The following is a 22,264-nucleotide window of genomic DNA, read 5'->3' as shown; positions in this document are numbered from 1 at the left end:
CAGGAGCATAGCCAGTGAGAAGTGAGGTGTAGTTTGAGTGACTTTTTGAATGCTGCAGGATTACTGATAGTTCTGATACTGGTGGGAAGATTATTCCATAGCTTGGAGACAGTATGGGAGTACAGGATCTCGCCAGCTGATAGTCCGGGTCTGTTAACAGATAGTAACATTTTGCTTTCAGACCTGAGTTGGCGTTTAGGATGGTACAGGTTTATTATGGAGGATAAGGAAGGGCAAGATGCTGGTTGGTAGATTATTTTGTGGGTTGTCATTAGATGTATATTCTTAAGATGGTGGGGGAATTCTAGCCAGTTGAGCTGGTGCAAAGAGGAACAGTGGTGTGTGTGTGCTTTTTTTTTGTATTAGTGGCAAATTTGGCAACCTTGTTATAGCAGGAGTCAAGTTTTGTTTGTAAGTGTGACTGTAGGTTTGTGAGGATAGGGGCACCATATAGGAGAGATGGGAGCAAGAAAGATGAGGTGAGGGTTATCCTAGTTGAGAAAGTAGTTTTGTCTATACAGGGCACCGAGTTTTTGGTGGGTTTTCTTAATATTACTATAGATATGAAAGTCAAATGTTAATCTGTCGTCAGTGAGGACACCTAATAGTTTGGTGCTTGGGACAACTTCTATGATAGTATTGTTTTGGGAATGGATAGAGAGAGGTTGTTTATCAATATGGCTGGATTTAGTGGGGGAGAAAACTAGGAGTTTGGTTTTATTGGGGTTAAGGTCTAGGTGGTTTTGGGACATCTATGTTTCAGTAGAAGTAAAGGCTTCTTGGGTAAGATGCTGCAGATCAGAGGGAGACTTGGAAGAGCAGAGGATGGTCGAATCATCAGCATATTGGATGACAGTACTGTTGGGTAAGGAATTATGAAAGTCATTAATGAATATGCTGAACAACAGGGGACCAAGAATAGAGCCTTGAGGGACACCTGTGTTAGTGCTCATAAAAGGAGAGGAGGAGTACTGCCATATGGTAGCCTGGTGTCTATTGCTGAGATAGCTTGTAAACCATTGTAGGGTAGGGGAACCTAGGTTAAGTTTGGAGAGTTTAGTTAGTAAGAGGGAGTGGGAGATAGTGTCAAATGCTTTAGACAAATCTAGAAAGAGAGCAGAGACTAAGGAACCAGCATCATGGGCTCTATTTACTGTATCTAAGAAGGAAATTAGGGCAGTGTTGGTGCTATGGCCTGGTCTAAAGCTGTGCTGAGTAGGAGAGAGCATTTGGTGGATTATTAAGTGGCTTATGAGCTGAGTGTGTATGCATTTCTCCAGAATTTTGGAGACAGGGGAAAGTATGGCAATAGGACAGAAGTTTGAGATGTCAGAATTTGAGCCCCCTTTGTAGAGAGGAAGGAGAAAAGCATTTTTCCAGATGTCTGGTACACATGATTCTTGAATAGATCTATTAAGGAGGATACTGACAGGATAAGCTATAGAAGGGGCAGCTAGTTGTAGGTATTCTGAAGGTAGGTTATCTGGGGCATTAGTGCAGGGTTTTAGTTTATGGAGAAGTTTTTTGATGGTAGATGTTGGAATTGATGATAATGAGAAGGTAGGTAGAGGGGAGGTGGTGCTGTTAGGTAGAGACGGTGTAGTGTGAGAGTTGGTGTTGATAGGTGGAAAGGTTGTGGTGAGTTTTGCAATGGTATCAATAAAGTAATTGTTAAAGAGTGAGGCTATATCAGTGGGAGTTTTTTCAGTGTCAGGGCAGGGGTTGTTTTTTGTCCCTGGGTGGAGTAAGGAGTTTATAGCATGCCAGAAGGTTTTAGGGTTTTGTCTGTGCTGATTTTGGATGTTTTGGAAGTAGTCTTTTTTACTTTTTATAACTAAGCGTTTGGCTTGATTGCAAAGTTGCTTGTACTGTAAGAGGTTCGGTGAAGTTTTATTTTTATTCCATGTTTTCCAGGCTTTATCTCTAGTGGCCATAATTTGCTTTGTGGACTTTGTTAGCCAGGTAGCATGTTTTGCTCTAATTCTCTTAAGCCTGAGTGGAGCTAAGCTATTTAGTATTTTGAGAAATGTAGAGTTAAAAAATTGTACTGCATCAATGAGAGGGAGAGTTTTTAATGGACTCCAGTTTGTGTTCAGAAGGATATTGTTGAGGGTATCAGGGGAGAAGTGAGATAGGTCTCTGGTGTAATGATATTGGTGTATATGTGATATAGAGGTGGGCTTGTGTATTATATATGCTGGTGAGTGGTCACTGATACAATCTGGTAGAATGCCAGAGGAGGAGATTTTGTCAGGGTCATAAACTAAGATCCAGTCCAAGATGGATCCATTGTTGTTTTTATTATTGTGTCTGGTTATATTTGAGATTAGCTGAGTATATTTGTGTAGGTTGACACCTGTAGAGGGGCTCTTAGTTATATCTAGCCAATTGATGTTTGCATCACCTAGGATTACAGTTTCATTATTTATGTTATTAGTTGTCCAGGAAAGAATTTCCTCTAGAATAGGAATGTTGCTGCCAGGGGGTATGTATAGGACTATGATACATAGGGATTTGCAGTTATTAAGTTTTAGCAATGCGATTAAGAGTTCTGTGTTGGAAAAAGTGGGTATTGGTTTTAAGTAAGGAATGACTGTGTAGGTGTTCAGGAAAAGTAGTGTAATGCCTCCACTTTTTTGTGAAGCCTGTCGCTTCTGAGGCAGGAGTGGTTGGGAGTAGGAATTCAGAGTCCTTGATGCATGGTTTTAGACATGTTTCAGTGATGGCAGTAAAGTCAGGCTTGTACTGACTGACCCATGCATGCAGTTGTGGAATTTTATTTCTAATGCTTCGGGTGTTGATTGTGGTGAATTGAATAGCTTTTGTGGGGTTGGGGGAGTTGTTTGTGTGGGAAGAAGGGCCGGGGTTGGGATGTACATCGCTGGATAGGGTCAGGTTCCAGAAGGTAGGATGAGTGTTTGTCGGAGATTTTTTGTTTGGCCTGTAAAATGTTCTTGATAGACTCTTGTTAGTTTGGTTAAGGTTGTGTTTACAGACTTGGTTGTATGAGGGGTGATTTAGGGGGTAGAGGAGTATTAGTTTTTTTGTAAGATTAAGTCTGTGCTGTAAAGAGATGAGCTGATTACTGAGTAGCTAGGGAGGGTGTGAGTATGACTAGCTATTGTAGGGGATCTTAGGGGAGGTGGGATAGTCATGTGAAGAGCAGATATAATTTTAGAAGTAAGGAGAAGTTTGGAGAGAGTGTGATAAGGATGATGTTGGTTAGGAAAGGCATTGTTGTACAGTTTTGTGGCAAGGGATGCAGTGAGAGAGTTTTGCAGGGTATATGGGTGGTTTTAAGACAAATAGGATGGTATGGGATAGGATAACAGTATAGGAGGTATGTTGTAAGTAAAGGTAGAGAGGAAGATAGTGTAGTTTTTTTTGTTTTTTTTTTTTACAGGTGGAGCAGAAGATGATAAGTAGAGAGTTTAGTAAGATATAATAGTAGTGGTTTCGAGTGGTAGTAAAAGTTGTGGTTGGCTAGGTGAGTTGGTATGGTTAGAGGAAGGGGTTTGCTGTGAGTAAAGAGAGGGGAAGGGGTTCCCAGGATCCAAGGTGGATCCCCCCTTGTGGAGTGGGGGGGATCATTTCAGGTTTTAATGGTACTGGTTGCATAGCAGTGGGTAGTAAAAATGTGTTCATACAGTTTACTCAAAATGATGCAGGCATACATGGATCTTTTTTAGTGCACTCTTTGTGTGCATCAACCATTATAGGGATGGATACTATGAACAAAATTGGATTGGTCGTAGATGGGCCAAATGGCATAATATAGAAGGGCGCAGAAGGATTTTCATGCTGTGCCACACAAATAGAAGAGACACTGAAGAAACCACAAGGGGGTACACGCAGATGCACAAGATGCATGGCAGTCCTTGCAGGCATAGTTTCTGCTTCTGTGGTCACAAGGACTGACAGATTGTGGAAAACTAGAAATTCTGATAGGAATAGGAAATAAACAGGATTTTATACCTTCTTTCCAAAACAATACCCAATACCAAAAGAAGCTGAGGAAGAGATGCAAAAGTGCATAGCAGATTGGAAAATGGCAGGTATAATAGTAAAAGGTGAAAGTCTGACAAACTCACCCATCTGGCCAGTTAAGAAAAAAGATGGCAGTTACAGGTTAGTCATAGATCTGCAAAAAGTAAATCAATACACTGCCTCTAGGGCACATCTAATTCCGGGAGTTCCTGAATTAGCAACTAATATAAAACCACAAAGCCAGTGGTTCACAGTCATTGATTTGGCAAATGGATTTTTTGCTGTACCACTGAGAAAAAGAGATTGTCCAAAATTTGCCTTTACTTTTAACAATCAGCAGTATCTTATGACACGGTTACTACAAGGGTTTCAAAACAGTCCAGTAATTTTCCATCAGACAGTAGGCAAAATCTTGGAAGGGCTAGAAATGGATGGGTCATAGATGACATTCTGGTACAGTCTGAAACTGTAGATCAGCATTTAAAAAAATTAAAAGAGGTTTTCAAAACACTGCAGGAGGCAGGATTTAAGGTAAAGAGTGAAAAAATACAGTTTCTTTCACAAGAAGTCAAATTCTTAGGAACCATTATCAAGCCCATGGGGAGATCTCTGTGCGCACAGAGAGTACAAGGTATTTTACAAATGCAAAAGCCAATGACTAGTTCGGATCTGCATAAATTCATAGGTATCATGAACTACAATAGAGAGTTCATTGAAGACTATGCACAAACTGCAGGACCTCTGTATAACGTGCTGTCCATGCAAAAAAATAACAGCACTCTAGAATGGGGTGTGGTAGAGGAACAATCCTTTACAGCTATGAAGGAGAAACTGGCAAGGGCTACAGAATTGATGGCGCCAACTTCAAAGTTACCATTTGTTTTATAAGTGGCAGCAGGGAAAAATACATCATTAGTGGTGTTATTACAAGAATGGCCACATGTTGGAGATAAAAGATCACAAAAGACTTTGAGACCAGTTACCTTTTGTAGTCGTAAAATGACTCTGGTAGAGCAGGATATCACCCCTGTATTCAGCAATTATTGGCTATATATTGGGGAATCAAACAGACAGAATAGCTAACAGTCTTTTCATCCATAATAGTGCAGGTACTAGTAGACAGTTTTGAAATGAACAAGATTATCAGTCAGGCAGTATTTGCTAGGTGGAGGACTACTTCCAGTACAAAAAAGATACTCTTTCAAGCAGGAAAAAATATTATTTGTCTAATTTGCTGGGATATGAGGGAAAACAGCATAACTGCATCGACAATATGACTAAGCCAGAAAAATCCCCCATATCACCAAACTACAATTATTTTTTGCCCTCTGTCTTTGTAGACAGAGCCAGGAACTTGGAAAATGGACAGTATGTGACCGGATTTGCAGTGATACCAGAGAAGAAAGACTTGGGAGTTCCAGAGCTGGTGCAGCTCCCGGGTCACACGTCAGCCAAAAGGGCTGAATTGGAAGCAGTACTGTACGTACTACAGCACTATAATCCTGTCAATATTTACTCTGACAGTTTATATGTTGTAAACCCATTACGTTTACACATGACCACATGGGCTCGTAGAGGATTTGTAGACAGTGCAGGAAAACCACCAAAGCATGCAGAAGTTTTGCAAAATATATGAAAACCATACAGCAAAAAATGTACAAGGGCAATTTAGTATCTTAAAGGTAAAAGCCCATCAAAAACTGACCTCAGAAGTGTTCAAATTAAATGCAAAAGCAGATGCTTTAGCCAAACAGACAGCAAAGACAGGATGGCAGTTGTATCCGGATTTAAAATCAGTTGAGGCAGTACAACAAGTTAGCATATTAAACCAGGCCAGGGATATCACAGCAAGGTTTGGAAGAATAAACTAGTTAATGCATGATCTAAGGTGTCCCACCTAGAGAATTCTGGGTTTATCCCACTACAAAAGGATTAAAATTACCTTATGTGCCATATCAACTAGCAAAACAATTGGTAAAGTACAATCATCAAGTACTAGGACATGTATGTAGTGAAAAGTTATGGCCAGTAGTCAAAGAAAAGTATTGGAATCCAGCTTCAAAAAAGTTGTGTAAGCTAGTTTCAGATGAATGCTTAATCTGTTTACAGGTTAATGCCAAAAGTAAAAAAACCTCAGTTACACAGGGTCATGCCAGCAGATGGACCATGGTATGCAGTTCAAATAGACTATGCAGGACCATTACCACCAGCAAAAGGAGGGTATCGCTACTTGTTAGTAGTGGCAGATGTATTTTCAAAGTGGGTAGAAGCAATTCCTACCAAAAGACAACCACTAAGGCAACAGCAGAAGCTTTATGGAAAACCATTTTTTGCCATTGGGGATGGCCACAGGTTATCGAGTCTGATAACAGGCCACAATTTGTCAGTCAGCTAATCAAACAAATATGTAATTTGTTAGGAATACAACAAAGATTTCATGTACCCTACCATCTACAGTCCAACGGAATAGTTGAGAGAATGAACAGAACCTTTAAGGGAAGACTGAAAAAGGCATGCTTGGAGAAGGGACGGGACTGGGTATAACATTTGCCAGGAATTTTGCTAGGGGTAAGAGCTATCCCAAATAGCAATACAGGTATTTCGCCATTTGAAATCATGACGGGCAGGAAAATGCCCACACAACTACCTTTTGATCCGGAGGTAGGGCATAATAGACCTTTATTAGAGGTAGCACAACATCAAAAATGCTTAAAAGATATCACAGAATGATGTGATTAGTTGGCAAGGAAGCAAGTGTTCCACTTATGGAAAAAGGTTCCAGTATTGCCACAGGAACAACACATTCCCTCTGGGACAAAGGTATTAGTCAAAACATTCCAGACAGATGGTACATGGCATAGTAATTGGTGAGTACCTTTCAAAGTAATGGACCAAATAGTACCTTTAGTCTATAAGGTCAAACAGGATAAGAAAAACAAAATGTTGCTAGTTCACAGGGATCAAATGAGAGTCATTGTTTTTAGTGATCAGCAGCAAAATGCATCGTCTTTAAAAGAAGGGGGAGCAGATGCTCAATAAAGTTTATGTTTCTGTTTTTTAGAAACAACGTACAAGACTGAATGCCAAGCATTGTGCAAAGTTTGTTGAAAGTCCTCCCAAAGAGGTTGTTAGGAAAAACCTGTTTTAATAAGAAAGAAAAACGTGATTGTTATTGTAAGTATTGTACTCAGATGACTCCTTTTGGTAGAATGCCAAACAGAGGGAATCAAGGTTGTTTATTACAATATTTCACAAATGACACTTAGTTGGGAAAATGCTACATAAAATAGGGCACAAGACAATTTCAGTTGTAAAATGCAAACAAAATGTATCTTTGGAAGCATAACATTTAAAACAAATATAATGGCATGGTTAGCTGAACAAGGTCAGGCATACATAAAAGTAGAAGAAGAATCAAAGACTGACATAAACATTTCAATAAGCAGCTCAGTCTATATTAGATGCTGTACATTACCCCCTGGAGCTGTAACAATTCTGACAAGGAAGGACATCATGCAAAAATGTCACAGTGTGTAGATAATAAAGCAAAGACAAAAATACATCCAACAGGGGGAGAAATGGGCATCATTTCTACCAATATTCTGTTTATTTGTATAAACAACACACAAATACAAGGAAAGGGAGCATGGGTCAGAATACTTACTATTCTGGGTAACAACCCAGTACTTCATATGGATCAAGTGGTAAAAATACCATTCACTTGCACCATGATAGGACAGCAATACCAAAAAACAATATTGCACTTTAACATCATGTTTCCAAGTTTTAAACAAACGGAATGCAGATTTAAAACAGCCTGGTATGACACACTTTTAGGGGGAGTAGGAGCAGGAGTAGGAACCCTAAATGCTGTGGATATTAAAATTTTACAAAATACACTAAAATTACTAGGATAAGTCATAGCACAAATCGTACATTTGGAAGCACGATGACATAAACAAAATGTACATTATCAAGAGGGTTTTTTAAATCATTACAATGTATCATTAATAGATAGATTGCAGTTTGATACTAATGTATTGATATTTGTAGATTGGACAAAATGTACTTTACAGTCGTATGTTAAAATGCAACAATGTGAGTTACAGACAAAGCTAAGTACATGTGGTGACAACTATTCAGCAGGTGGATTCCAGCCACTGGCTGGATAAGACTATTCACAGGACAGACTCAGTGTGAGCACAATTATTGCACTGGAAAGCTTATGTATTATAATGTAACAAAACAAACAGTAATGTGTCAATTCATGGTATTACCCATAATATTATTGTCTACATATACTGCGGTGGTGGTGCTGCGGTAGCGTTGTCGCCATCACAGTTAGACATTGCCCGTTCTATTCTCAGCTAGAGCATCTTCTGTGTGGCCATGCGTGAACGGGCGTTCCTTCGTTGAAGGTTGTGCGTTAGGCCCGGCAAGCCAGCACGTAAAACTCTACTGCCAATCATTAGCGGATCAGAGTTCAGCTGTGGTGACCCCTAACCGGGAAAAGCCGAAAGACACAAACAATTATTGTCTACATATAGCAATACTGAACTCTGGATACCTCAACTTGAAGGAAATTACATAGATATGGATAGCAAAATGCACATTAAAACATTGTACAGAAACTACGACTGGTCTCATATGTGGGCATCAGTCTCCCATTTATGAACCATGTTTTTTCTACATTCTGTAAATTTGTGCAAATGGACAAATATTACCTTCAATGTTTAAAATGTTTGTCGAAGTGGCACCACAATTTGTATGTGTGGGCTCAAATAAACCAGTGTTAAAATATAAGCAAACACCCTTTGTGAGATGTATCAGCAATATCACGCATTTAACCTGGGAAGATGAGACTTATGTGTTTTCTACCAGTACTAAAAAAAAAATGGCAACATTTCAGTGGAAATATGACACGATTCAGTTTCCAAACATTATCTTGTACTTAGACAAGTTAAGAAAAATAATACAAGACACAGACAATCTTAAAGCTTACTTGATTCATCATAACCACAGCATATTACAGCATGAAGTAAACAGTATAATAGTAAAAGACAAATTGGTAAAATTGGTTAAAAAAATGGAAGCTGACATGGCCCATAATTGGTGAGACATACTCACAGGGTGGTCATCTGGGAGCAAATTGTTAAATTGGTTAATAAATCCAGTATTGGTAGTTTTAGGGGTCATAATAATAATGACAGCTTGGAATTGCTGTATATGCTGCAGGTTGCGAAGAGTTGCAATAACTCAGCAAGCCATGATTGTAAACATAAATAACGATGCTGATGAAACAAATGTCTTTTCTTTAACTGAAGTTTAGTCCGTTCCTCAAAATATAATAAGGGGGAACTATAAGAGTACTTTTAATTTGTTTCATTTAGTATATTCACTGTCTCTTCAAAACTGTTGCTAGCATGATTATTAGCTTGAATAAGAAGCTGCAAGAATAATATGAAATATAAAGGGTTAATTTAGAAATAGTATAAAATGCTGAAAATTAGAAAATAGTAAGTGTGCTGGCAAACATATATAGCTTAATTAGATATTGGCATCCATGCGTAAAGGAGTATGTTATTGAGAAACACAGTTTGTAAAAATAACCGCACAGATGGTGGTTGGAAAACTTCAACAAAATAAAGAGATGTAGCATCAAGCAAGATAAAGCTGGAACACCGAGTTTCAGACAATGCAAGACTGAGTTTCCTTGAACCACCGAGCTTCAGAAAACCAAGGACAATCATAAATTAGAATGAAACAAAGAAAGACAGTTATACATCAGACTTGGGGGGAAAAAACATCAGACTCTGTATAAATATGAGTGTGTATAAACAAGCTTTGGGAATTTGCCATAGAAAGCTGACAGTATTTGTGTTACATGCTTGTAGATCCAAAAGCAGAAGTGTAATAGTAAACTTTGCTATCTGAAGCAGTTTGTCTCAGTGTATTCACTGTACTTAGTGCAATACAGTAGTAAAGTAGTTGGTCACAGTAAATAGTTAAGTACTTTGGTATGCATGTATGCAAATGCAAGTAACAAGAAACCAACAGAAGGTGGTCATATAATTTTTCACTTTTGTTATTTGAGTTGATATACTTCTTCAGTGTTTTATTTATTTTAATCAACTCTGGGTAATTTGACTTATTTTTCCCTCTAGGTTACTAGAAGTCTTGTCTTGTACTAAAGCTGGAGCTTGAATTGTTTTTTGCTGAACAGCAGCAGGATTCTTCTAAGTCAGTGTTTTCTCTGCAACTTTTCTAGTTGATTTTCTTTCAGGATCTCTTAGTTTCATCTTTGTAGACACCCAGATAGTGTACTTACTGGACAATAACCAGATTTTACTCAAGCGGATGATATCACTGGCTGTTGTCTCTCAGTTTCCGATTTCTCACTGGGAGAGCTGAAGTTAAGCTGTTGACCTAATATGCTGCCATCATGGAAGTCTGGCTGGGAAAAAAAATAATGAGCATACTCATCTTAGGAGTTCAGGAAACTCTCCTGTTCAGATGAATGTACTCTGATAGGCTACATAGAAACCTAAATTTCCTGCTGAGTATGCTTTGGGCAAACTTAGTCAGACCTCTTCAGAACCAAAGGCACCAGCTCCATGAGTCCTTGGGTCCTGATGGCATCCTGAATATTTCCGGTGAACATAAAACAAAATTTAGTTAGCCTCTCCTAAAACTCTACAACCTAATCCTCAAGATCAGCCTATGATTATTACAAAAGGTGCTACTCTAATCAATCCTTTGTTGAAATTTCTGGGAGTTAGAAGGGAAGCTTACAAAAAGCACAGAGCTTGCAGTGTTTAGCAGGCTTGGCAATTCATAGCCTCTTGGCTTCATCCTCTACATAATAGAAATTGATGCCAAGGAGGAGGGGTCAGGAAAACATCCTGTGGATATCACTAAGGACATTTGTTTGACCGAAAGAGGTCGCCCCCAAACTTTATTATATGAGCTCTGTTAAATATTAGGAAATTGCTCTAGTTAGCACATTTAATTAAGGCTATATCCTTTAGTTCCACTTTTATTGCCTCTTATCAGGCTCATCTTTGAATACAATCTCACATCTGGCATGTACTTTTATAAACATCCGATTCAGTTTGAAAGATCTCAAAGATTCCTAAATTAAAAAGAAAATGATAGTCTGAGTACCTCTACTACCTTGCCCAGTTAAAAGCTCTCTCATTACAATTTGGCTTGTATAGAATTTTGTAAGCTAATCTCTAAATATCTTTTTCTAACTTTTTGTAATGTAAAAACCTCTATATTTTTGATCTCCTCCATCTCCACAGAGCCAGCGGTGCTGCAAATAAGCATCTAAACCTTTAGAGACAACTATTGGGGTGAAAGATATTTAATCCAGTGCATTCCATGTTCTAAAACAGACTATCTCTACATGTCAGACAGAATAATACCCTGGCTACTTTTAAATCTAGATTTGATATATGGATTGGTAACTGCAAATTTATCCACAAATGAGTGGTCACAGTCTTCTTAACATGACAACTAATGTCTTCATTTTAAATACGTTAACCAAAGCTCAAGAAGCAACAATTGGAACAAACTGCCCAAAGACTGCAACCAGCAGCAACCACTAAAACTGTAAAAGAGGACACGCTGAGGCACCAGATGAAAGGAGACACCACTTCCAAAGTTATAAAGTTGTAAAAACAATCCTTTATTAACGCTTAACGAAATCACCATGTTTTCATCCTCTAATCACCAGGACTTCATCAGATATAAAGCCATTACAAATACTGTTCTTAAATACTCTAATCTCATCACCAAAACAATTAACCAATAAAACAGTTAATCTTAAAATTTCTTCTCAAGCTACCCAGGTTACCACTATGGAGATAAAGGATGCAAACAGTCATACACAAAATAGTAATTAATAAATTATAAAACATTGCTAATTGATCTAATAAAATCTTTAACAAAAAGCAATAAATAAATTATGTGACAAACCTATAAAAATGTGCATAAATCTCATTAAATAGGTAATATGTCCTAAAACCTAATATTTCCATGAACTGTGGTGCCATCTAGTGGTCTGAAACATAAATTCTTCTTCCGTTTTTTCCTGGTTAGGGGTCGCCACAGTGGATCACATGTCTGCTCATAATTGGCAGTGGAGTTTTTATGGTGTCGATATAATAAGATAACAAAGCCACACAGTGAACTGCATAAACTGATTTATTACTTTTATAGCATAAAAACAATGATATACTAAGCACTTTCACCCATCCACATCAGGGCATCATCAGAGTACAAAGAATTAACAACAAGGCCATTCTTTATATAAAATACCTAATAGCATAATAATTTAATTGAAGAAGTGATTTAATTAAAAACGTGGTGTCTATTAAAGTGACTTAGCACAAAGACATAAACAATGTCAATTGATATAAAAAATGTGTATTTGTATATCAAAACAATAAATAAATAAATAAATGGGTATATGTTAATACAAAATGATAAATATTAGATAAAATCTAAATATCGTTATAAATGTTTGTACAAAAAGTTAAAAGTGTAAAATATATTGGGATATAAATCAGATATGCTGTTTAAATGAAAATAATACAATTTGTTAAAACAAACTACAATTTATCACAAAATGTATATATACGTATTATATATGTGAATTGTTGAAAAAAAATTTTTAATAATAAAAATGTATAAACTCTTTAAAATATATTGTATATAAAATATGTACATAAATATGTTGTAATATTTTGTTTATTTATATTTAAATACCTAAATATACTTTATACTTAAAGTTGTTTATGTCTTTGTGCTAAGTCACTTTAATAGACACCACTTTTTTAATTAAATCACTTCTTCAATTAAATTATTATGCTATTAGGTATTTTATATAAAGAATGGCCTTGTTGTTAATTCTTTGTACTCTGATGATGCCCTGATGTGGATGGGTGAAAGCGCTTAGAATATCATTGTTTTTATGTTATAAAAGTAATAAATCAGTTTATGCAGTTCACTGTGTGGCTTTGTTATCTTATTAGTTTCGCTTTGTTACTTGTTTTATGGTGTCAAGTTGCCAGCCCAGCACCCAACCTTCCACAGAAGGTACACAAACTCACACCTAGGGCCAATTTAGAGTGTCCAATCCACCTAGAGCATGTCTTTGGGATGTGGGAGGAAATTGGAGCACCCAGAGGAAACCCACGCGACCACAGGGAGGATATGCAGACTCCGTACAGAAGGCACCCGTGCTGAGATCAAACCAGAGAACCTCTTGCTGTGTGGCAGCAACGCTAACCACTGCACCGCCATGGCCACCTATTCTGAAGCATAAATAAATAATGTAAAGTCTTAAAAAAATCAGTGCAAAAGGGCTGAACAAATTTTTTGTTAGTCTGTGCATCTCAAGGAACTGATATCATACTTATTCAAGTACATAAATGGTGGGAGAGTTTATGTGTCATCTAACCATAAAAGTATTGTCCTAGAGTCTAGCTGCTCTTAATTTTAAACTGGAACCAGGGATATATTTTAATTTAGGCTTGGTGGTCTATTGGCTTCTAACAGCATTTGCCAACAGACTTCCCTATACTCTATTCAGCATTTCCATGGTCTCCCTCTTGGGTCTTGAGCTATTTCTTCTAGGACAAAAAACTAAACCAAGCCTGTTTGCATTCTAAAGTGTGTTTATATAGTGAGTTCTTTGTATTTTTCTTCTGTACATCATATATGTGTTTGTATTCTCTCTTTAAGTTTGTGTGTGTGGTTTTTCCAACATAAAAAGCATCCAAATGCCCTCTTCTACAGTTTCACTTTAAATACATTACTTGGCTAAGCTTTTGAAGGGTCTCTGAGGCCATAATCTTAGCCACTACCTAATATCGGAATCTAAGGCAGTAAGATTTAGTAAGACTTACTGTTATCTGGTGCTATAATAAAATAAGAATTTGAAAGAGGTTTTCGGCAGGGAGAAGTACACTATGCATCTTTATCTGGGTGCTCTGCTTAAATTAAGAAACTCCTAACTGTTAGGAATAATATTAACGATCCTCATCTTAACGCCTCAAAAACTATTTTTATACATAAAGCCAATTCAGATCCTCAAAACCCCGATAATTATAGACCGATATCCTTAATGAATGTAGACATGAAAATTCTAACCTCCATTATAGCATCTAGACTGAAGAAAATCATGACTCATATAATATCCAAAGAACAGGCTGGATTTATGGCAGGTAGACAAACCAGTGGTAATACTCTTACATTACATACTATGATAACACATGCTAAACAAAATAATCTTAATATCTATGCCCTTATAATTGATGCACAGAAGGCCTTTGACAGGGTTGATATAATTTTTTTGTTTGCTCTTTTACCTTATTTTAATATATCCCATGAATTTGTTCAAATGTTGCAAATATTATATAGTAATCCCTATACTACACTGTGCATTAATAGAAGCCTCTCCAAAAGAATACAGATTAAGACTGGAACATGTCAGGGCTGCCCTTTGTCCCCTTTACTATTTAATCATTATCTTGAACCTCTGTTCTTATATATTAAACAGAATGTCTATCATAATGTCCCAATAATTTATAGAACTAAAATCTTAATGGCAGCTTTTGCGGATGATCTTAATATTTATTATGCATCTCCAATATCTGGCACTGACAAATTATTGAAGGCTGTTAATGATTTTTCAGAAATCTCTAACTACAAAATTAACTTGGAAAAAAAAACAATATTTTTCCTTTAAAGACACCTAAACCTTTTTTGCTATTGCCTTTGGTTGGGCAGGTAACATTTAAAGAAAAAGTTAAATATTTAGGTATTGAGTTTTCTACAGACAATAAAGACTTCTACAATAATAACATTAAAACAATTTGGGACCAAATAATTTTTGATTTTGGGAGGTGGAAAAATTTATGATTGCCACTACTAGCAAAAGTTTCAATTGTCAAAATGAATGTGTTACCACGATTACTTTATATTTTTAGGTCAGCCCAATTAATACTTTCAAAGACATTTTTTAAAAAAATTCATAAAGAATTGGCTAAATTCATTTGGGAACCAAAAAAAACCAGGATATCTTATGATAAATTAATGACTCCAAAAAATAAAGGAGGACTGGAGTTGCCTAACTTTGAATTGTACTACCTAATTGTGAACTCTAATAGAATTCTAAGAATTGCCAACTATGATACAACTACTACTAAGTGGACACCAACTTGGGTGATTTTGAATTATAAATATATTTTAAAGTTAAACATTAATCCTAAAGCAATACCCTTTTTAGGTAAAGATACTTTGAAAATGTATGGGATTATTGAACACATTAAAACTAACATATTATCTAGTATAAGTCCCATAAACCGGAACGTGGAGGCTTGAATAAATAGGCATACACTTTGCAGTGCTAAAGCAACAACAGCTTATACGACTAATCGTAAGTCCATACCAAAAGCAAAATATACCACAGGAGATGAATTCCACACAACTCCAGAGTGCCAGGAACGTTCTTTGTTCAAATGCAGTAAGCGCTTTCACCAAAAACGGCTTCTTCAGACTGTAACAGCATGGGTAATCAACAGCCTTTAAATACCATTCATAAAACATTATCCTATTATGCAATTAATCAATTAATTCACCTTAAGCATTTAAAGTGACAATGAATATATTTATACAATATTTAACAATTTTAAAAATTTCATATATGTATATATAAAAAATGACATATATAAAACGATATGCTAAAAGTCTTATAAAACCACATCACTTTATCAAATATATGCCCCATTCATAACATGCACATTCAGGGTGTCATCAAGTTGAAACTCTGCATAACTTCCTTCTTTTTAATACTGGTTGAATGCTAACCTTGTCATTCAGGCCAGGACTAGAGTCGGCTCTGCACCTGACGATCCATCTAAGTTCCATCTCTAGTGTGTAGGTTTCAACATCCCCCCCTCTCAGAGTTGTATAGATATTCTGTAAGACAAGAAACGTAAATGTATGTGCATCACTCGTTGTCATCTGATGTTTCGCTAATGCATTATTTGCATCTCTAACCCTCATTTTATAATTATGCTCCCTTATTCTCTCTCTTAATTGCCTGTTCGTTTTACCTATGTAAAACGCTGAACAGGCAGAACAGGTTGCAAGATAAATGACATTTTTAGACCTACAGTTGGTCCCTGTCATAAAAGAAAAAATCTGTCCAGTGACAGGTTGTTCAAAAATGGTACTGTTATTAATGTACCCACATTGATTGCAACTACCACATGCATTAGTATTGAAACCTGGACTTGGATGTCTTACCCCATCTTTATGGCACAACATACTCTTAAGGTTCATTTTGTTTTTATAGGTGTACCTTGGTGTTGGACCTACAACATTACTAATCTCCTCATCCACACATAACACATCCCAATGTTTCTCAATGATGTTCCTAATATTGAAAACATCACTAGTATAAAAAATGGGAACACTGAGAGTGGTATTCATAGTCTTGGGTGGGGGTCCCTCACCTTCCTGTTTTGTACTATCACTTCCACTAGAAAAATATGGATGCGCTATAGTATTCCTCAACCCACTAGTATCAGTAAAAGCTTTATTAATCTCCACTTCACTATATGACCTGCATAACAGCCTCGTTCTCAAACCAGAGATTTCTTTCCTATATCCGTCATCTGTGGGGTTGAGACGAGATGCCCTCATGGCCTGTCCTCTCATAACATTACCAAAAACATGTAGCGGATGCATACTTGTTCTGTGAAGTAGAGTATTTTTGTAGCAACTCTTCCTATGAACAGAAGTATTCAGTAGACCATTCTGCAATCTGATGATGTCCACATCCAAAAACGATAAGTAATTTTTAGAATAACTCATAGTGAACCTTAAATAACTAGTAGTGTTATTGATGTAATCAGCAAACTCATGCAATTGTGCTTCACTCCCCTTCCAAATTAAAAAGAGGTCGTCCACAAACCTCTTATAGAATGTAACATGCTGTTTGTACCTTGAACTTGGTATTAGTGTATCCTTCTCCCATATAGCCATAACAAGGTTGGTGTAGCTATTGGCACAGGATGTGCCCATAGCTACGCCATCCCTTTGCAAATATAATTCATTCGCAAATAAAAACACATTGTTTTCTAATATAATTTCAAGAAAAAGTGCTATTAATTCAATTGTATTGATATCTAAAGATGAATACTTCCTTAAATATTCCTGTATACAATCAACCCCACTATCATTGGGAATGACAGTGAAGAGGCTGACTACATCAAAGGTCACTAAAAAATACTCACTACTCTCATCTAATGTATTGACATACTCATACAAACTAATTAAAAATTCTTTGCTGTCTTTCAAAATAATATCATTAGAGTCAAGGATGGGTCTTAACTGTTTTTCCACATACAATGAGAATGGTTGAGTCAACCATCCCTGCCCTGAAACTATGGGTCTCATCGGGGGGTTAGATACATTCTTATGGACTTTGGGAAGGCCCTTGAGTACAGGTATTAAGGGATTGGTTACCCTCAAAAACCTAGATAGGTTCCTATCAATAATGTTACATCTGTACAAATCATCTATAGTGTTATATACACAAAATACTTTTAACCTCACTTCATCCAAGTCCAAGGCCTGAATGACAAGGTTAGCATTCAACCAGTATTAAAAAGAAGGAAGTTATGCAGAGTTTCAACTTGATGACACCCTGAATGTGCATGTTATGAATGGGGCATATATTTGATAAAGTGATGTGGTTTTATAAGACTTTTAGCATATCGTTTTATATATGTCATTTTTTATATATACATATATGAAATTTTTAAAATTGTTAAATATTGTATAAATATATTCATTGTCACTTTAAATGCTTAAGGTGAATTAATTGATTAATTGCATAATAGGATAATGTTTTATGAATGGTATTTAAAGGCTGTTGATTACCCATGCTGTTATAGTCTGAAGAAGCCGTTTTTGGTGAAAGCGCTTACTGCATTTGAATAAAGAACGTTCCTGGCACTCTGGAGTTGTGTGGAATTCATCTCCTGTGGTATATTTTGCTTTTGGTATGGACTTACGATTAGTCGTATAAGCTGTTGTTGCTTTAGCACTGCAAAGTGTATGCCTATTTATTCAAGCCTCCACGTTCCGGTTTATGGGACTTATACTATTTTTGCTTGTGGTTTTTGGAACGTGGAGCCCTAGCGCAAATCTTTTCATTTTCGTCATTAACATATTATCTATACAAGATTTATTTCAATTTTTGGATCTGGGTCAGTATATGATGGTTTTTTTCAACCCTTTCATAGGAATCCTAATTTAAAATTGAACAATCAATTAATTGATCTTAAAAAAGTTTCCACTGATAGTTAATTTAACTTTGATTGATATATACAAATATCTGGACCGCTAGGCCAATCAAATAAGACAAGAATTTAATTTACCCAAAAATTATCTTGTTATTTTGAGACAAATTAGAGAACTTGCTATGAGCTACTTTATAAATTTTAAACCTGAAGATGAAAATGTTAATAAATGCTTTGAGTTGTGGCAAGCCCTCCAACAGGATATAAAATATATAACAACAACAAATAAATTAATTAAAGACTTTAAATTTTATGATAAAATTCTGTTATCCAACTAATGGGAAGAGAAAATTTTAGTGACAGACAAAAGTAAGATGTTAAAAGCAATTGACCTGACTATCAAATCTACTTCTCTTCAAAAATTGATGTATACCCAGTTGATGATATGGAATAATGCATATTATACACGCCTTACCCTGCATAAATTTAATTCTAAAAACTCTCCAATTTGTCCATACTGTAAAAATCAACCGGCTGATCTTCTTCATATGTTCTGGAGCTGTAAATGCATATATAAGCTTTGGAATTCCCTTAAGATTCAACTTCAGAAGATGGGTTACCAAAGTACAATGTTGTCATGGAAATGTACGATTTTACATATTCCTCCGAAAGAACTCCCTAGATCACAAAGTACTATATATATTAATATTTTTCTGTTAATGAAGCTTTATATGGCCACTAATTGGTTAGACCCATCTAAAACATCTTGGGAAAGCTTTAGAATTTTGGCAACAAGGCATATATTAGCTCATAAACTACTCTGAAGTCCGAATAATAAAAACATTAATAACCCAAAAATTTGGGAACAGATATTTAATATTATATTAGCATAACATTTTTAACTTGAAGGTATTCACATTTATATACTTGCTTGGAGAGAATTTTGTATTTAAACTGTATATTACTGGAAATATTATTAACTACTTTTTGTTTTTTCTCTATTCTTAATGTTTACATGGAAGCATTCTTGTAAATATTGTATATTTGTTTGGTGTGATAGTGATATTAGTTAGTAGTCTTTTGTTTTTTCTTTTTTCTTTTAAAATTTTGTGTTTGTTTTTACTTGTGTATGAAAATAATATAACAATAAAGATTTATTATGGAAAAAAAAGAAACTCCTGACTGTTAAGAGTTCAGCCAGGGCTGGTTCTTTATTAGTAAAATGACTGAGACCAGTGATGGTGCTGCGGTAGCGTTGTCGCCTTACAGCAAGACGTTGTCCCGTTCAATTCTCAGCTAGATCGTCTTCTGTGTGGAGACATGCGTGAATGGGCGTACCTTCTTTGAAGGTTGTGCGTCAGGGCCGGCAATCGTTAGCGGATCGGAGTTACGCTGTGGCGACCCCTAACCGGGAAAAGCCGAAAGACAGAACAACTGAGACCAGTGATCTACAAACATTCCTTTGTACCATGTGTCTGCACTTCTGCCTTATGGATACAGAAGCGAGAGTTAACCTTTGTACCTTATAAATCTGTTTATGACTAACATGGCTGACAGTAGATAACTTGTATTACTGCACTGATACTGTTTGATCAGCTGTAGCTTTAGCTATAAGCATATAAAGATATTTATGCACCTTTAAATAACTGACAGAGGTAAGGGTTTTGAACTCTGGCAAAGAAAATAGCTAAAAAGAGTAACTAAGCTGCATTGCAAACTGCTGTGCCTGTTGCGCTCAGATCATAATATTAACTGTGCTGCTTCCACTTGCCTGGAGACAATACAAGTGTTATGTTTAAAATTTCTAAGGTCTAATAAAGCTGAAATATGAAGAATTTCAATAACTTTGTTACAGGATCTACTGGAATACATTTTTATTTTGCAATGAATATTCTGCAAAATGTTTCAGGCTGTATTTTGATATTTGCTTAAGATGCATCTGTATGCAGAAAAAGGAAATGTCTACAGAAACTGTATGCTATCAAAAGGTTAGACTTACTTTTAAAACTGTTGAAACCCAGACTGAGATTCCTGTGGATGGCATTTCTTGTGCATCAATTTGTTTGGATAACTGGGATAGTAAATTTTATTAATTAATTTATTTAATAAAATAAATAATAATACATTTAAAATAAAAGGAGGGATATTGTGGCCAAAACCTTTCAGGGAATACATTTGATGGAGTGACTAAAGAAAGGTCATCTCCAGGGAGTTCCTGTGTAGGGTGATCAGAGCACAGTCATCCATCTAAGGGAATACCAGACAACCCTTCTCTGCAAGGTTTTGACCACCACAGCCAACACCTTGGTGAATAGCTGGATGCTAAGGAAAGCTCAAAGGAGAATACTTGTATTTGTGTTTGGAATAAAAGTTGGACGAAAGCACTACCGTAATTATTTGCCTGTAAGTGTTCATTTTTTTTTGTGTAAGTATAAGAAAGTTTGTGTTAGCAGTGGTTAATTTTGGATACACAAATACACACACACTTGTATAAATATGTTCTGGTGTGTGTGAATACACGTGTTACATGCATTCACAAACAAAAGACAAAATTACTAAATACCAGAACTTAAGACAATAATGAATTTGGCCATAACTCTAAATAAATACAGAAATAAATAAACACCTACTGTATGCAGAGTTGACTCCCACCCACTCCCAACTAATGATACAAGCTCAGAGATTCTAGCATCTTGGTATACTTCACAGCTTAAGTAAGCATCAGGTAAATGCATGTTTGGGTCTACTGGTCACAAAAATTTTACAATTTGGTATTTCTAAATATGACATTTAATGATACTTCAGTACAAACCCATGAACCCCCCCCCCCCAATCTTAAAATTGTCTCCTTCCTTTCTTTCTTTCAGGTTCCACAATATGCCTGAGATGCACAGATGATTTCTGGCCTACTGAGAAGCAGGATGAATGTATTCCAAAGCTTACAGAATTTCTTTCCTTTGAGGAGCCCTTGGGGTCATTATTAGCAACCACAGCACTATTTATTGCATTATTGGCTGCCACAACCTTGTTTCTCTTTATTAAGCACAGTGATACTCCAATTGTGAAAGCCAATAACAACCAATTGAGTTATCTCCTTCTGATAGCTCTGATTTTATGCCCTCTGTCTTCATTAATATTTATTGGTCAACCAATGAAATTGACATGCATGTGCCGTCAAGTTACATTTGGAATCATTTTTGCCCTCTGTGTTTCATGTGTTTTAGCCAAGACCATCATGGTAGTTGTTGCTTTCCGTGCCACAAAGCCCAACAGCAACCTAAGAAAGTGGATCGGTCCTGGACTTTCAAACTCTGTTGTCTTCAGTGGCACTTTTGTGCAAGTCATTGTCTGCTTTGTTTGGCTGCTTAGTGCTCCTCCATTCCCTGAGCAAGACCTAACTTCTGAACCTGGAAAGAAGATACTCAAATGCAATGAAGGTTCTCCCATTGCTTTTTGGTGTATGTTAGGATACATTGGATTATTGGCCATTATAAGCTTTGTAGTAGCCTTCTTAGCCCGGAAGCTGCCAGATGCATTTAATGAGGCAGCATTTATAACCTTTAGCATGCTTATGTTTGTTAGCGTTTGGCTGTCTTTTATTCCAGCATACATAAGCACAAAGGGAAAGTATATGGTTGCTGTAGAGATATTTGCTATCCTGTCATCTAGTGTTGGCTTGCTTTTATGTATATTTTTCCCAAAGTGTTACATAATTTTGTTTAGACCTCACACAAACACAAGAGAATATTTGATGGGAAGAGGAACCACAAGAAGTGTCCACACATCAACTGTTGCATGCAGCACATCAACTACTGTATGTAGCTAAGTCGTTTCCTGTGTGCCTGTTCCTACTGTCATACCAAATACAGTGATAATGAGATCTTGCATCAGGAAACAATTTCGTTATCACGCTACCACCAGCAACAGAAAGAATCAGTAACTAAACACAAATTATA

The 22,264-nt window shown here is 36.4% G+C and overlaps 1 protein-coding gene across 1 annotated transcript in view; it reads left to right on the top strand.

Annotated features, from left to right (window-relative positions):
* The window catches only part of LOC122792712 (vomeronasal type-2 receptor 1-like), a 577,508-nt gene that overhangs the window by 465,508 nt on the left and 89,736 nt on the right, over window positions 1–22,264 (top strand). Inside the window, exon 6 of the mRNA XM_044060297.1 lies at window positions 21,176–22,122. Within this exon, the coding sequence (XP_043916232.1) occupies window positions 21,176–22,122 (947 nt within the window). The remainder of the gene's footprint in view (window positions 1–21,175; window positions 22,123–22,264) is intronic.

Source organism: Protopterus annectens, chromosome 2.part0, assembly GCF_019279795.1.
Source record: "Protopterus annectens isolate FY-2018-M chromosome 2.part0, PAN1.0, whole genome shotgun sequence".
Lineage (NCBI taxonomy): Eukaryota > Metazoa > Chordata > Ceratodontiformes > Protopteridae > Protopterus > Protopterus annectens.
This window is presented reverse-complemented; position numbering and strand designations above follow the sequence as displayed.